The 15,793-nt window shown below is 39.6% G+C and overlaps 1 protein-coding gene across 7 annotated transcripts in view; it reads left to right on the forward strand.

Annotated features, from left to right (window-relative positions):
- The first annotated feature begins 543 nt into the window (after positions 1-543).
- FBXO25 (F-box protein 25) overlaps positions 544-15,793 on the forward strand; it is a 31,351-nt gene continuing 16,101 nt past the window's right edge. For 4 of the 7 annotated variants that reach the window (XR_005955970.1, XM_041477431.1, XM_041477432.1 and 1 more), the window contains exons 1-5: positions 544-668; positions 3,519-3,662; positions 10,407-10,516; positions 11,839-11,888; positions 14,800-14,892. Coding sequence is in view for 6 of the 7 variants with exons in the window: in XM_041477431.1 (XP_041333365.1) it covers positions 586-668; positions 3,519-3,662; positions 10,407-10,516; positions 11,839-11,888; positions 14,800-14,892 (480 nt within the window). In the remaining variant the exon portion in view is untranslated. Of the gene's footprint in view, positions 669-3,395; positions 3,416-3,518; positions 3,663-10,406; positions 10,517-11,838; positions 11,889-14,799; positions 14,893-15,793 lie in introns of those variants that run through there. The other 3 variants (XM_041477433.1, XM_041477436.1, XM_041477437.1) reach the window with 3 other exon arrangements.

The raw sequence follows: 15,793 nt of genomic DNA on the forward strand, positions 1-15,793 counted from the left end.
TTCCAGGTAGGGACAAGTTGCAGTAATTGTAGTATTGTCAATCCTAAGCATTAAAATAATTAAAATAAAAGAGCCTTTTTCTACAGCACAAAATTTCAAACCAATTACAGTGTTTGAAAATACTATTTTTATTTTATTATTAATGCCTTGACTTTTTTTTAAATGGTTTTCTCCATAACTGATTTTAAGTGAAAATAACTGAATTTAAGTGAATAACTGAAGTGTGAATTTAAGTGAAAATAACTGATTTTAAGTGAAATCTCAGATGTTTATAGAATCACCTATTAATGGTTTAAAGTTTTAAGAAACAAGGCCCTCCATAAACTTGGTTTTCCAGGCACGCTGGCACACCCGGGGCACAGAGGGGGCACACGGGCTGGGTCACACTGCTCACAACGCTGGCCCCCGCCGACCAAAACATTGGCACGTGCGGCCCGCGGGCGTCCGTCACGTGACGCGGCCGGCTCGGGCCGGGCGGAGACGGCCCCGCCCCGCTGCGCCAATGGCGGCGCGCGCTGCCGGGTAGCAACAAGCGCGGCGGGAGGCGACCAATCAGCGCGGGGGGGGGCGTGGCCAGCTCGGCCCATGGTACTTCCGGCAACAGCCCAGGCCCGGGCCGAGCGCCGGGCGGGGAGCGGCGGGGACGGAGGGAGCGGCGGCGGCGGGAGGTGAGCGGTGAGCGGTGAGCGCGGGCCGGACCGGACCGGACCGGCAGCGGGGTCGGGAGGACACCTGTAGGGCCGTGTGTGTGAGTCCCGTCGGCCTGCGGGGTTGGGGCTGCGCGTAGGCAGTCGTGGCTTGAGGGGTTTAGGGTTGGCTCTTAAGGGCGTGTGGAGCTGAGGGAGCGTGGGACGCGGTGCTGGGAGTCAGGGTGGGCAGAAGGGGCTGGGCGAGGCGGGACGGGCGGCACTGGGCGCTCTGGAGGGGGCGTGTGGAGCCTGCCTGGGGCGTTGGGATGTCATTAGGCTCTGTGAGGATGGCAGCAGCATGGAGTCACCAGGGGATAATCCTGCCTCGCAAGTCTGGTGGCCTTCTACGGTGGGATTTCAGGGTTGGTGGATGAGGTCATACAGGGTCACACCGTGACTGATGTAATTTGCCTGAATTTATGAAAAGCATTTGACTCTGTCCCACACAAATTCCTTGTCTCTAAACTGGGCAGACATGAATTTGACAGATGGACCGCTGGGTAGATAAGGGACTGGCTGGATGGTCGTCCTCAAAGAGTTGCAGTCAATGGCTCTGTGTCCAAGTGGAGATGAGTGACAAGTGACATTCTTGAGGGGTTGGGATTGGGACTGGGCCTGTTTAACATCTTTACTGGGGATGTGGACAGTGGGATTGAGTGTATCTGTAAGTTTTTGGCACCAAACTGTGTGGTGCAGTCAACAAGCTGGAGAGAAGGGATGCCATCTAGAGGGACCTGCCAGGACAGAAATGAGAGTGTGCAAATCTCCTGAAATTCAACAAGGCTAAGTGCCAGATCCTGCAGCTGGGTCATGGTGGCCCCAAGCACAAGTAGAGGGTGGGTGGAGGATGGACTGAAGGCAGCTTTGAGGAGAAGGACTCAGGGCTATTGGTTGATGAGGAGCTCAACATGAGTCAGCAATGTGCACTTGCAGCCCAGAAAGCTGGAGGTGTTCTGGGCTGCACCAAAAGAAGTGTGGCCAGTGCGTCAAGGGAGCTGATTCTGCCCCTCTGCTCTGCTCTCCTCATACACCACCTGCAGTGTTGCATCCAGCTCTGGGATTCTCACCATAGGAAGGCTGTGAATGTGCTGGAGAGTCCAGAGGAGGGCTAGAGCACCTATGAATACTGGCTGAAAGAACTGGGATTTAGCCAGGTGAAGAGAAGACTTTGGGGAGACCATTAGAGCAGTCTTCCAGCCCTTTAAAACAGGGATACAAGAGAGCTGCAGAAGGGGTTTTTACAAGGGCCAGTAGTGACAGAACAAGGCAGAATGGCATCAAACTGAAAGCAGGTAGGTTTAGATTAGGTCTCAGTGAAAAGTTCTTTACTCTAAGAGTAATGAGGCACTGGCACAGGTTACCCAGAGGAATGGTGGGTATCCCATCCTTTTTGCATTCAAGGCCAGATTGGATGAGGCTCTGAGCAACCTGGTTTAGTGGAAGGTGTCACCCAGGATTGGAACTGGGTGGTCTTTGGGTCCCTTCCAACCCAAACCATTCTGTGATAGAGACACCAGTATGAGGGGAGTACTGAACAACTTCTTGTGCTTCATATTATTCCTAGGAAGCAGTAAAAGGATTGGAAAAGCAGATAGGCATGAATAAAGTTTATTGCAACTGGGGGAGTGGATGATGTAGATTTTGGAAAAGGCTCTTGTTAGGAGCAGAGGAAAGCTGAGTTATTAGTAGGAGGGGGACTTTAGTCAATCCTGAGGTCTAGGCAATGCACTTTGTTTTGCGTACTATGCAGGTTTTTAAATAAAGAAAATCCCAGCTGGCTCACTCAGCCTGTATTTCTTCTGGCTTTTATCCTCTTCTAACAAATATATTGGGTGAATGCTGGTCAAGAGTGCAAATTTTTAAATAAATTCATAGTGATGTTTACTGAGCAGGCCTAATATTTTTTTAAAGTTGAAAAAATATTAGAAAATGCATGTTTGTGAGGGCCAAAGCTGTTGCTGTTATGTACTAACATGTGTTTTGAAGATGATAATGCTATCTTCCCTCTATAGCTTGCATATGAAATCCCTTGTTAAACGAAGGAGCAATATGTTCGTGTGATGAATGGGAAGACAGCAAACGCTGGCAGGGTTATAGTCTTCAAAGTGTAGAAAACTGCCTTGTTCAAATTCTTACTGTGTCAGAAATGAATCTCACTTTTGAAAAATGGTAGCAGAAGACTGTTTATATATCTGGGATGACCTGCATCTATTTGTAGGAATTTCTGGAGACATGTCACAATGGACTTTGTTGCAGTGTCCTTTTGTCCTGGTATCTGCTTAATAGGCTGGCATGGGAGGTGGCCTCAAAAACAACATAAAAAGATTTTTGGGAATGTTAAAATTCCTTTCCCAAAGCATCACTACACATTGTACCATAAACTCAGTATTTGTAAGAATTAGAAAAAACAAAAGGAGCAACACTGATTTTGTGAGCTGTCGATCTCTTTAAAACCATTTATTAGTCACGTATGAAAATCAGTAATCTGTTTGATCATAACAGAGCAGATTGCACATGATATAATTTATATAATTTTCTTTTTTTTTGTATCATTCCATTCATGGGCTACCAGGATTTTTTTCCTTGTTCTCCAAAGAACAAGGAAATCTACCTTGATCTAATAAAATGCTGAAAGACAAGAAGAACATCATTAGAGAATTAAAAAATCTACTTAAACCACTGAATCTGTTTCTTTAAAGGATGCTATACAGAGAACTTTTCTCAAGGTATTTTCTTTTTAAGGCTAAATAGAAAACTGAAATAATGACAGGAAGTTTTGAAACTTTTAAAATAAATAATAGACAAAGAATCTCTTCTTGCTGCTTATAGAGAAACCATGCCATTTTTGGGCCAAGACTGGAGATCCCCTGGATGGAGATGGGTTAAAACAGAAGATGGATGGAAAAGATGTGAAACCTTTAGTCATGCACTTGAGGATGGGAATAATCAGCTGAATGATATCAGCCACACTGTGTAAGTTTAAAAAAACAAGTGATTCTGCATGAATTAATAGCAGGTGGGAAGGCAAAATTGACTGAATTTCCATTCAGATTGCAACTGTTTGTGGTAGCTGATGTCATCTGTATACAAATGCAATCATGTGTTTTGTTAGTTAGGCAGACAGGAGACCCCTGTGGAGGCTGTCTCTTTTTTGTCACTGCTTTGTGAGTTGCTTATTTGAGGCAGCCAGATCCCTTCTTAGCCTATATGTCTTTCAAAATAATAAAACAATAAATAAAAAGAAAAAAATAAAAAAGGGAAAAAAAAAAAAACAAAATAAAAAAATAAACACACACACACAAAAAAAAAAAAACCACCCAAACCTGCACCCCAATGCCTGTTGAGTACTATTTAAAGGTAAAAGTGACACTTGTAAATTGCAAGTGCAACAGGCATATTGAACCTGGAAGTGAATGAAGGCTTTCTGCTGTGTGGGTGTTGGATTAGTTTGTGGCAGCCATAAAATGCCATTGCTCCAAATATCCAATCAGTGGTAGCTTAATTCTCATTCTCTAACAAAATAGGTGACTGTATGTGCTCCTGTAGGACAGGTGAGAAAGAGATTAGGTAAATCAAGTAATACTTGTGGCAAATGCCCACAAACTGGTGTGATATAAATCATTTTGTCAAAACAAACTCCTCCACAAAGAAGTAATTCTCAGGGGTAGGATCTTGGTCATAAATTCCAGCATAATGTGCTCATAATGAGGAAAGGAAACATTCGGTGTTTTGTTGTTAATCCAGTAAAAGATAACTCATATGGTTTAGAGAGGGATTTACTGGGAAGCTAGGAATTGCTGTAGTCACACACCTGTGTTTTCTCAATTTAAATTTAGAAAATTTAATAAAACAATCCTCAAGGGAGTTATCAAGCAGTGAAGCATTATTATTAAGCTTAACCTACTGTTTCCTTCATGCCTTTTTTCCTTTTGTGTTAATCTGTCACTGATCTCATTTGGGCTTCTTTATCCACACAGTCTGGCCAATGTGGATACAAAACTTTGTCTGGAAGAATGTTCAGTAAGCCTCCAACATAAAAGTTGCCTTAAATACCTTTGAAAAAAATATTCTCTCATTTATGTCTTTAATGATATATTTGGCAAAGTAAGGGAAATCTAATAAGTATTTAGCAACTGCAAGTTGCTTCAAAAAGAAATATCATGTAGGTTGCTTAATTAATACTGTTTGATCAGTATGAAAGGAATGATCAGTCTTTATGAATACCATTAAGACTTCTGCTCCTAATTGTGTGTGTGTATAAATGTATAAACATATGTTTTCTCCAAAGAGCAAGGTGAGGTATTTTTATGGCTTCTTTCAGCAAAAATACTGGATTGATTTTTTTTTTTTTTTTACCTTATTTTTGGAACACCCTAGAACTGAACTCTTCTGGAGCCAAAAACTGTGGCTTTAATTTGTTTCTTAATTTTACTTTTGTCTATTCAATTAAAAATGTATGTTGTTCAAACTCAGACTAGAGAATTCAAGTTGGTACGTCTTGGCATTGTAGCACTACTTTGGAGTAATTTCACTACACCTTTAACTTTGGATCTATGATTGTAACTTGAACTTTTTATATGCCAGTTGAGTTTTGCCACTAAACTGCAATTAATGTCTGTTTGCACAACATTATGGAACAATTTCGAGTGGAAATGACCTCTGAGCGTCATCTGGTTGAAACACATACTTAAAGCAAGGCCGGCTGAGGTTGGGTTCTGCAGGGCCTTGCCCAGTTCAGCTTTGTGCTTTTCCAAGAATGGAGGATCTTTTCTGGGTTCCCGTTCTAAGTTCTGTTACTGTCAATGTTATTTTGTTGTTGTTGTTGTGCTGTCCTACGTTGCATCATTTCTCCCTGCCCTCCTAATTTCCAGTAAGAGTTTCTCTTATCACAGGTTGTGTCCATTACCACTTGACTTACTACTGCCCACCTTCTCCAAACTTAGTCTCACTCTATCTTATATATAGCCTCATATTAAAAACTGGCAGCAATTAGATTTCCCTTCACCACCAGCTCTCAGAACTGAGCAAGGTCAGCTCTCTGCCCTTGTGCACCATGTACTCCAGTGGCTTGGTGACTCCCCACTGGAGTTGTTCCAGTATGACAATGTTTTCACTGTACTGGGGGGGCCCCAAACTAGTCACAGTGCTCCAGATGAGTACTCATGCCAAATAAAGATGGGTGTTTGCTTCTTTCAGTCTGCAGGATACACTTTCCATAGCTCACTCCAGGGTGCAGTTGGTTTAACACAACACAAGGGCACACTGCTGACCTGTTTTCAGTTACTTGTCCTCCAGACTCCTGGCTCCTTCCCTGCAAAACTGCTTTCTGTCCAGTCTGTACCCAGCACATACCCAGGTCTGGGGCTCTTCTGTGTCACGGGCAGGACTTCACATTGTGGTACAGCAGTGTAAGATGTGTTGCTGGCTGGATCTCTGTACCATCTTATGCTATTTGGAAATAATTATGGTGTATATTGAAGATAGCTTAGGAGATTTGTTAACATGATGTAGCACTAAAGAAAAATGAGACTGAAAAATGAGACTTTATCAAGTGCTTCCTTGTAGAAGAAACATATAGTAAACAGTGCAAAAATACCTATTTCTCTCTTCAAGCTGCCCTGTGAATAGGGATGATGCTGTATGTCAATCTGGCAGTTCTAGCAGGGTTTTATTCATTTATATCCATTGTAAGGAATAATCTTTTTCACTAAAATATTCTGTAAAAATCTCTTCTGAAGTTAGTACTTTAGTATTGTATTTAAGGGAGCAGTTATAGCAGTTTTCCTTTATAAAGAAATAAATTCAAGCTATCTAGTTGAATGAAACCCTTTCTAGTTTTGTTTCTATTCTCTTCTGTGAGAGAAAGTGTAGATAGAATTGTTTGCCAAATATTGTCCTTTACCCATTGCAAATACTTTCTCTTCAGAAATTAGGAGGATATAATCACAAACAGATTCAGAAATAAACCTTAAAGACACATAAGTTACATAAATCGAAGAATGTGTTCTTGTTAAAATAGAACTTATAACCTTGCTTGATTAACCATCCAATGCCTTGGTGAATCCAGCTGCTGAATTAGTAAAACTGGTAGACCTAATGGTAACCGTGCTTGAACAAATATAATCACTTGTGCAGAAAGAGTTTTAATTATTTGGCATAATAATTAATTGCTTGAATAATTGCACTTTAGATCTTTTATGGAAACTAAGATTGAAAAAAAAAAAAGAAACCATCACTTCAGTAGGTCTTAGTTATTTGCCTAAGAGTGATCAAGGCATATAGTATCTGGAGATGTGGCTTGGGCTGTGTGCATTCAGGCTCTGTGGTGTGAATGCTGGCCGTGACTGCCTGTAAATTCAAGCAAAGATAGACACTTCCAGTGCTGTGGCACTGTGTCCTTGAAACCTTGTGGTGGAGAGAAGCTTGGTGGGGGTGGAGCTGCCTTACAGAATTGTATGCCAGTGTCTTTCATTAGCCTGCAACTTAGGAGTAAAGCTGTCTTATGTGTTCTTTTTGAGGTAAAAGAGAATTAGACTAATAAGATTTTAATGATGGTGATATTTACTTTTTGTGTGTTAGGTTCATATGAACAGCTTGGGCTGACAAGGTAGTAATTTCAGTCTGTGGTTTCTCTTGTCTGATTCTGTGAGACACAGTGTTCACAAGGGCAGTTTTGATTCTGAATAGAAGTCCTTTGATTTGAATCTGTGAACAGATAACATTACAATATATTTGTCAAATGACAAAATCATTTGGTGCGTGCACTTAGCTCAGGATTTTTCCATGGTCAAGCTGTGAGAGTCACTTCTAAAATAATTTGTCTCTGTAAATAATTGCAAGAGTTGAGGGCCATGTGAAAAGAAGCAAGGAGATGAGGGAGAATAGTTGGAGCTCAGATAGCCCTGTCTCATTTTCCATCATTTTAAGTATCATACCCAAGAGGTTATTTAAATACTGCCATGAAATTACTTTTTGGGAAAACTGAAATTGTTGCATGATCTATTGAAGATATTATGGTTCTAAGGACACCAGGTACTTTGCTTTTAAAAGCTTTAGAACAATTTTTATGAAGTGTTCATCAAGACAAGAGAGTAAGAATAGCTGTAAATTGGCAGTATTATGTACATATTTAAATCCTGCCAGGTACACTCAAATGTCACGTGCAGTATTATAATAAAAACACTAAATTAAGGCTTCTGTTACACCATATGGCACGTGCAGCACTTGATTTGGTTTCTTGTATCTTATCTTGGTGTTTGAGGGGGCAGGGGTTGCTTTTGGAACAGTAGAGCAGCTTTATTACTTGTCAAGCAGCTCTGCAGATTTCTGGAAGGGATGCTAGCAGTCATTGGGTAACTGTGTCTGTCCCATTCTTCTGATGTCTGTGGGACCCTTGCTTTCACTCATTGCTTTCAGACTAAATGTTTGTCAAGAAGAGTGGGGTGTTTACAGATGAGTAGGGAAAGTCTCTCTATGTGAAGTGGAACAGAACATGAGGAAATAAAGCCTCATATCAGAAGATCCTCAGAGGTAACAGTCCAATTTGTCTTTTCTCTGAAGACACTTAAGGAATTCCAGGAATGTCACAGGCAAATTTGAATGCTAGATGAAGACTGTTTGAAATAAGTCTTCATCTTCACAATTCCTTACATTTATTGACTCCTGAAGCTGCCTTAGTTATTTATATGATGCTTGGGGAAGTATATCTTACGGGGTGTCAGGAGTGGGATTCAAATCACTTCAAGTATGTTACTGGCCTGAATTACCTTCTAGGGACACTTGGATCCAGGAACAAAAGAAGGAATCTTTACATATTAACCTTCTTCTTCTAAGCAGGCCTTCAGGCATGTGGTCTCCCACCCTCTCACAATTGCTTGCCCTGGGTCAAGGGGCATGAGAGAGTTTCTGTGCTGCTTGGATTATGTTTCAGAGTATCAGGGACCTAGTCTTGTATCTGTTGTTAGGATGATAAAACTCTGGGAGCTTTTGGCTCGATTTCTGGTTCTGTAGCAACTCTTCAGATTCTGCCATAGCTTCTCACATGATGTGGTGATGCAGCCAATATGTTAAATCATAATTAAATTCATTTTAGTGAGTTTAGAGATTTCCTATATGATAGCTTTGGGGGGGAAAAAGCCCACAAAAACAAACTGCTCGATTGAAATGTTACATAAGCAAATAACTTGTGTTGATGTTTTGCTTTTGTCTCTTGCTGGTTTCTTCCCTCTGAACTCTTTTGCTGTTTGACCAGATGTGATATTTGGCACTGTTGTATAGAATGTTTAAGGTATTGAGTCTTTATCCTCTGCTTTAAAAATATTAAGGATTGAACTAATGCTATCACCTTGTATTGAGCACTATCTGAATGAAGATGTTAGGTTTAAATCCTGGAAAAAAAGCAACTTTCTTTTTCTAAATCTTGTTAACTTGTGTGTCTTTAAGCTGAGCTAGCATGTACTGATTAGAACAATTCAGAAGCCAAACATTTTTTACAGTGTTGTTTAACAGATGGTTCAAACCTGAAAATTTTAACTCTGTAAGCTAGTAGCAATAGACTAAAATGATTTGATTTTTGTCACTTAATGCCCAGATACAGGTTATTTTTGAAAAAGCTTCTGTCCACGAGTTTACAGTGTTCATTTGTTTTAACCTGAAGTTCAAACTGGCAGTGATAAAAAGCAATTTAGATTTAAAATAGTAATGAATGTGAGGGGTTTCATATACAACTTTGTTGCCAAAGAGCAGTAATGTAGAGATAAATAAGTCCACTTCATTACCATGTATCCTTCATTATTCTTATCTGTGCAAGACTGTAGCCTTCATATGAAGTATCTTCCTTCTCAGTGCTAGAAGAGAGAACACCCATTCTTATCTTTGTTGCTGGTCCTTACAGTTATCTGCAAAAATGGAATGAAAATTTCATGAAGCTGTGTAGATTTCCTGTAGCACAGACAGTTTTAAATGCATATACATTTTAGAAATGTTAGCTTATTAAAAAAGATTTTCAGTAATTTATATGTGTAATTTTTTATATTCACACTGTGTGTTTGATATACGTAAGCATTTGGTGTAGTCCTCGGTGTTGGGTTACATAGTTAACTGTCAGAAGTGACCTAGGTGGAGTTGAGTCTGTCTGGCAGTGACAGACCACTTGCCTCTTGATGCTGTACAAATCATTGGTAAAACAGTGCCATGACACCTGTAGTATGTACAGAGTTGTGAATCAAGAGTTTCTTAAAAGGAGGACTTTGTTTGCCCTGAAGGTGACAGTAGTAAGAGAGATGTTGTTCATTGCTGGCTTTCTGCCTGTGCAAGGATGTGCAATAATTCTTCACAGACTTTTTACCTGTGTGCAGTTAAGACTTGGTCTACTTCAAAAAACAGATTTTTGTGCACCAGAACTCTGCAGAGTTTTACAGTTGTCCAGCTAGTACTGTCTCCTTAGTCCTTCCTGAATGTCAGTAATGATTTTCAAGGTACCTCTTAGGAAGATACTTTCATGTATTAATCACTTTGGCATAAAATTCACCCCCTCTGGGAAGAAAAGAAGACAGCTTCTCTCCAGATACATGTTGCTATAGACAATGAGATAGAGGCTCTTAATTAAGAACATGATTTTTTTTTTTCCAGCTGGTAGACTTTAATGCAGGAAATTGTAAGATGTATGCATCTTAAATATTTAATTACTGCTATTCTAATTAGATGTTTTTATTTCAGTATCATAACTGGAGATGATGAGAATGAAGAAGTGTACAATACTGAAGACTGTGAGTTTGCAGCCAAGAAAAGGAAAAAAGATCATTTTAGGAATAACACAGATTCACAATGTAAGGCTGGGGTTTTTCATTTATTTTAGAAGACACATGTAGATCCAGAGAAATGTTATAGTAGTAATGTTATACTCACCTATAGAGTAGCCTTCCAAATTATGCCTATTTCTGCATTGACAACAAATTCTGGTGTCAAAAGTGCTATGTCTTAACTGAAACTGTGTTATAGATCATTTATTATTTTGGACTTTTTTATCAAAGATCCAAAGGTAATTCATTTAAGAATAGTAATTGCTGAGTATTAGGTGTCTTCTGATACTAACCACTGTTATGTTTTGTGGACTAGTTTTAGATTAAATTCTTCTGGATGCTTATGGGAGCTTCTGCTTCCCAAAGCAGATGGTTTATTTTGTTTATTTCAAGTTCTAATTAGTCAACCAACTCCAGAATCAGTTCATAAATAAATATATTTTGTCATAACAATCATATCTCCTGATAAAGATTTTATCAGGACTGAATTTCTTGGAGACAAGTCCCTTTAAAAAAATTAAGATATGAAAGCCATTTTATCGGTGCTCATGTGTAATAGCTTGCTTGTACTTTTGACTGCAAATGTGTATGACAGCAAGTAAAGCAGAGAATTTGGTAGAGTAGGTAAAAAAGGTAAGTTGGTTAGCAGCTAGTTGTCATTTCTAATGCTTTGATCTTGAAATGATCTGTTATTTGTGTATCCCCAAAAATTGTTAGAGAGATGGTGTTGCAGAAAGCTGCAAGCTTCTCCAGGCTTGCCTGAGTTTCAGGTATTTCAGAAGATTCAAGGGGCTGCATGTCTCATTTGACAACATGCAAGACTTGTAAAAGCTGAAGGTCAGCCTGATTGCCTTCATTAGTCTTGTACCCTTGACTTCCTTGCTGTCCTCTGCAGTTAGTTGAACCAAGTCAGTGTAGAACAGGCACCTGTACAGAAGAAAATGAATTAGGGGATGGAGTGGTCAGGAACGAAAGTGTGGTCTATATCTGCTGTACTTTCAAATGCTGAGGAGCCTGTTGTATAAAAAAAAAATGTCAGGAATTATGTAGGACATAATTATGTCATGTCAGATTGGTCACAGCTGACAAAAGTCACCATTCATCAACCAATTGTGTGCCAGGTCTTGTGGTTTAAAAAAAAATAAATTCTATAACTTTTCTATTATTTTCAGGAAGTCCATCTTGTGACAATTTTTAGGTATCTTTTCCATCATTTATAAACTTCCTTCATTAAAGCTGTTCTGCTATCTTACGAAGCATTTTATTGAAAATTGTATGTTTAATTGAGTTTCTGGAAGGCATTAACTAATGTGGAAGCCTAAAATGCTTATATTTTGATTTTATTGTAGGTTTTTATCGTGAAAAGTGGATTTATGTTCATAAGGAAAGCACCAAGGAAGTAAGTCTGCATGGTGTGGGTCAATCTTTGTGGTTCTTGACAGACAGTATATTGAAAAAAGTATTTTTGCCATGTGGTCTTAGGGGCTGTACTTAACTCTCTTCATTGGCAATACTGGACACCTGCACATGGTGAGGCAAAGGCAGCTGTCCAAGTGACTTGTAGGTAGGTCTTTGTGGCAGACATGTGGGAACTTGCTAGGACAGATACACAGTTCTTCACTACTTATCCAAGCCCTTCTATCTTTCTACTGTCTCTTTGAACTAAAATTGAAAGTATTTGCAAAACCCAAGAAATATCTCTGAAGAAGTTGCTTGCAGGCAGCCACCTGGTATTTTGGGATCTTGGTGTAAATTTGAATGGAAGTAAGTAAAGCATCAGTTTCAAACTTTACAAAGAGGATCTTTATTTTCAACCAAGTCCACATGCTTTCAGTTTGGGATATAAACTCTATCATCTAACTGTAACGGGAATATGAAAGCTCTTGGAGTCACCTCTTGGAAAGTCAAGAGTTAAAATACATCCATTGTATGTAGAGATTAAACTGTCTTGAAGTGTGAATTTCATTCCTGTGCTGATTGCCATGGCTATCTGGGATGTGTGGAGCTTGAACACCAGTAAAGGAGGTTTTACATCCACATGGTAATGTCAGCCAGGAGAGGGGGAAGGAGGTGAGGCTGATGACTGTAGCCATGCAGGGAAAAGTAGCTTTGCATTTTACAGCTGAGAGAGACAACCTGGAGCTTTTTACCAGGAAGGGCATGCTGTGGAGAAGAGCTTACATAAAAGGACATACTGCAAGACTTTGCAGACCTTATAGAGCAGTGACCCAGAGACTGCCCTAGACCTAGATCTGAAGGGTACTTTAAAGCCTTTCACCAGATTCACAGCCCTCTTTCTGCTTTATCTCCTAGATTACGTTACTTAGATTGGTCTGCAAAAGTCTCGAAAATGCTTTTTCCTTTTGTGCTGTCTTAAATTAGGGTGAGAAGGAGCAGGGGGACAACAGACTGTCACCAGTCCTTGTGGTGCTTTGAATGATAAGGTTAAGCTGAGGTTTCAAAAGTACATTGAGGCTAAAATACAAATAGCCTAAAATCATGCGCTGGTGTCCTTCATAACCTGTATATAAAGGGTTTCTTTTTTCCCCTACTTGTGCAGAAGTTGGTGTACTAGTCATGTGTGAGTATTTGCTTCTGTTCCTTGTCCGTTCAGAGAACAGACAAAGTATTTTGGTTACCTTCTAATATTTGACCATTAATCTTTCAGATTTATTTGGGTTTTTAATAGAAAAAACAAACCAGGGATGGTTAGAATTAAACACTTATCTTTCAAGTAATTATTTGTATAAATTTAAAAGCTTAGAGTACTAGGCTGAAAAAGTAGCAAGGAATAACCGAAAAATCCAGACCAACAATCTAAGCTATTCTAAAACATAATTTGGAGGCTCTAGTTTTCCTTACAGGTTCTGATCTTTCTTGATTTTGAAAGAGGTCTCACAACCAGGAAACATTTCTTCCCAAACTGGATACTGTTTTTTAGGGCAAGATGAAAAGATAGGGAGGTCTTGGAAAGAAACATGTGAACCGTGCTATGGGAGAGCATTGAAATTGAAGAAAACCAAAGCAAGTGCATGTGTGTGGCTGAAATGAAATTGGAGATGTTTTGGAATAATTTTGTCATGATGGTACACTGGGAAAGGTAAAGCTGTAGTTTCATAGCAGTCTGTTCAGGGAAATGTCTCTTATGTTAATGTTTTAAGCATGACCTAATGATAATAACTGTTTAGGCAGAGAACAGCTGCAAAATTTAAATTTCAACAAAAGTTTAATTGGCTATGTGTTAATTCATTGCTGTTAGCTAAGCAAGGTGTGCATATTGTGAAGTGTGCAGTGTGCTTGGGTCTGAGGTGCATCAGCTGAATGAGCAAGCAGTGCAATCCTGAATTTGGTCACTAACTAACAGGCAGTAGTTATAACCACTCTGCAGTGAATTCTTAACTGTCCCATACTGCTGGGGTACATGCATGGTAAGTGTTTACTGAGTCACAAAAAGGAACATTATTTGTACTTCAAAACTTGTCAACATCCCATAATTTACCAAGGAAGTCTGTCTAGGAATGAGCTTTAAATAATTATTTATCCTCCTTCTTCCCTGGGCTAATAAAACCATAATAGCACACTGCTCTGTGAGACTCTTTTACCAGTCAGATTTTCCTAGCCTCAGTGTATTTTCCTGGGCTCCAGTGTGGCTTTGTGGCTCTAAATGTACTGAGTTTACGTAATCCCATGTCATTTTGGGCTGCTTCTACCACCTTAAGTCTTCTCAACAGCCTCTAAAACTTCCATTTTCACATTAGAGTGTGGAGAAGTACCAAAGGAAAATGCACTTGCTTTTGCTCTCGATGTGTAAAAAAAAAAAGTCGCTAAGCTTCTAGCGCCTGGAAAATAAATTCTAGATGTTGAGACCATTTTTTCTTCTGATCTCAGAAGCAACTTGCTGTGTTCTCACCCTTAAGTGTGGATCAGATAATTCTCATAATTGTAGGCTCAGACAGCTGTACAAGCAAGCTCTTCCTTGTGCATGGCAAATGGGGACTCCCACGAGGGAGTGCCAGCATTGTGGCCATGCAAGAGTGGGGTAGATTCCCAGGGAAATCAAACACCAGTGATGCCAGATTACACATTTAATATGAATTGAAAGGCCTTGCCTCCATATCTGATAGTTACAAGTAGTGTATCTTGTTTAATTTAATTTCTTGTAGAACAAGTACCTCTTCAGTCCAGAGGCACTACATTTAGGGAGCATGGTATCCATTAGCATCAGCTGCATGTCAGAGTGGTTTTCTGAATGTTTTGCTCTATTTTGTCTTTGTTTCCTTCCATTTCAAGTGTATTTTTCCCTTTCTCAGAGACATGGCTATTGCACCTTGGGGGAAGCCTTTAACCGCTTAGACTTTTCAAGTGCGATTCAGGACATTAGGAGGTTCAATTACGTGGTCAAAGTAAGCTCTTTATTTTATATGTATATTATAAAAATGCACTTACTGATCTGCCTGTGTATACAAAAGGAATGTTTTTGCACTGAACAGATGATTTGTAATTGTATAAATATCCTGATCATATGTAATTTATAATGCAAGTAGCAACTTCAAACTGAGTAAATTTTCTCTGGTGAAAACTCATTATGTGGCTGTCTGAAAGCCTATAGCTTGAGAAGGATGGTGATGGCCACTGTGCTGTGTCATTTAGGGGAACATTGATGGTAGTTTCAGTTGTTGTTCATCAGTCTGGGGAATGAACTCTCTTTAAAGGTAAAATAATTTCTATACAACCAAAAATAGCCAAGGGTTATTAATCTTAAATATACTTCGCTGCATCTCAAATATCTTTCAAGTAACAATTTCTAGAAGAGTACTTGATATACAAGTATTTTGCTATTTCTGTATCTTCTGTGACTTCTTACCAGTCCTGTGATTCATTGCAGTTTTTTTATCACGGACGATATCTATGCATTTATCTTTGTTAATATTCTGTACAACTTGAGACTGCAGCCTTAATTACCTCAATGCCTCACCAGCTGCCCACTTGGAAATGTCTATTTTGGCGATACTGATCTCTTTCTAGCCTGAAGTTTGTCTAACTTGAGGTAGTAAAGTGCTTGTCCCAGCTCCTAGAGTAGCTCAAAATGCAAGTCATATCAGGACTAGAGTGGACTGCTCAGTGATGAGGTTGTTCACAAATATTGTATTTCTTGGAATGCATCCTGAACTTGAAAAGACAAAAATTAAATAAACATACCAGGAGAACACCCTTACCACTAGCCTGTGGACTATTTGTAGAGAAAACACATTCTATCCATCCCTGTGAAGATGAGGCAATGTATTGTACTTTCAGAAAAACAAA

This window comes from Pyrgilauda ruficollis, unplaced genomic scaffold (genome assembly GCF_017590135.1).
Source record: "Pyrgilauda ruficollis isolate IOZ18807 unplaced genomic scaffold, ASM1759013v1 scaffold40, whole genome shotgun sequence".
Lineage (NCBI taxonomy): Eukaryota > Metazoa > Chordata > Aves > Passeriformes > Passeridae > Pyrgilauda > Pyrgilauda ruficollis.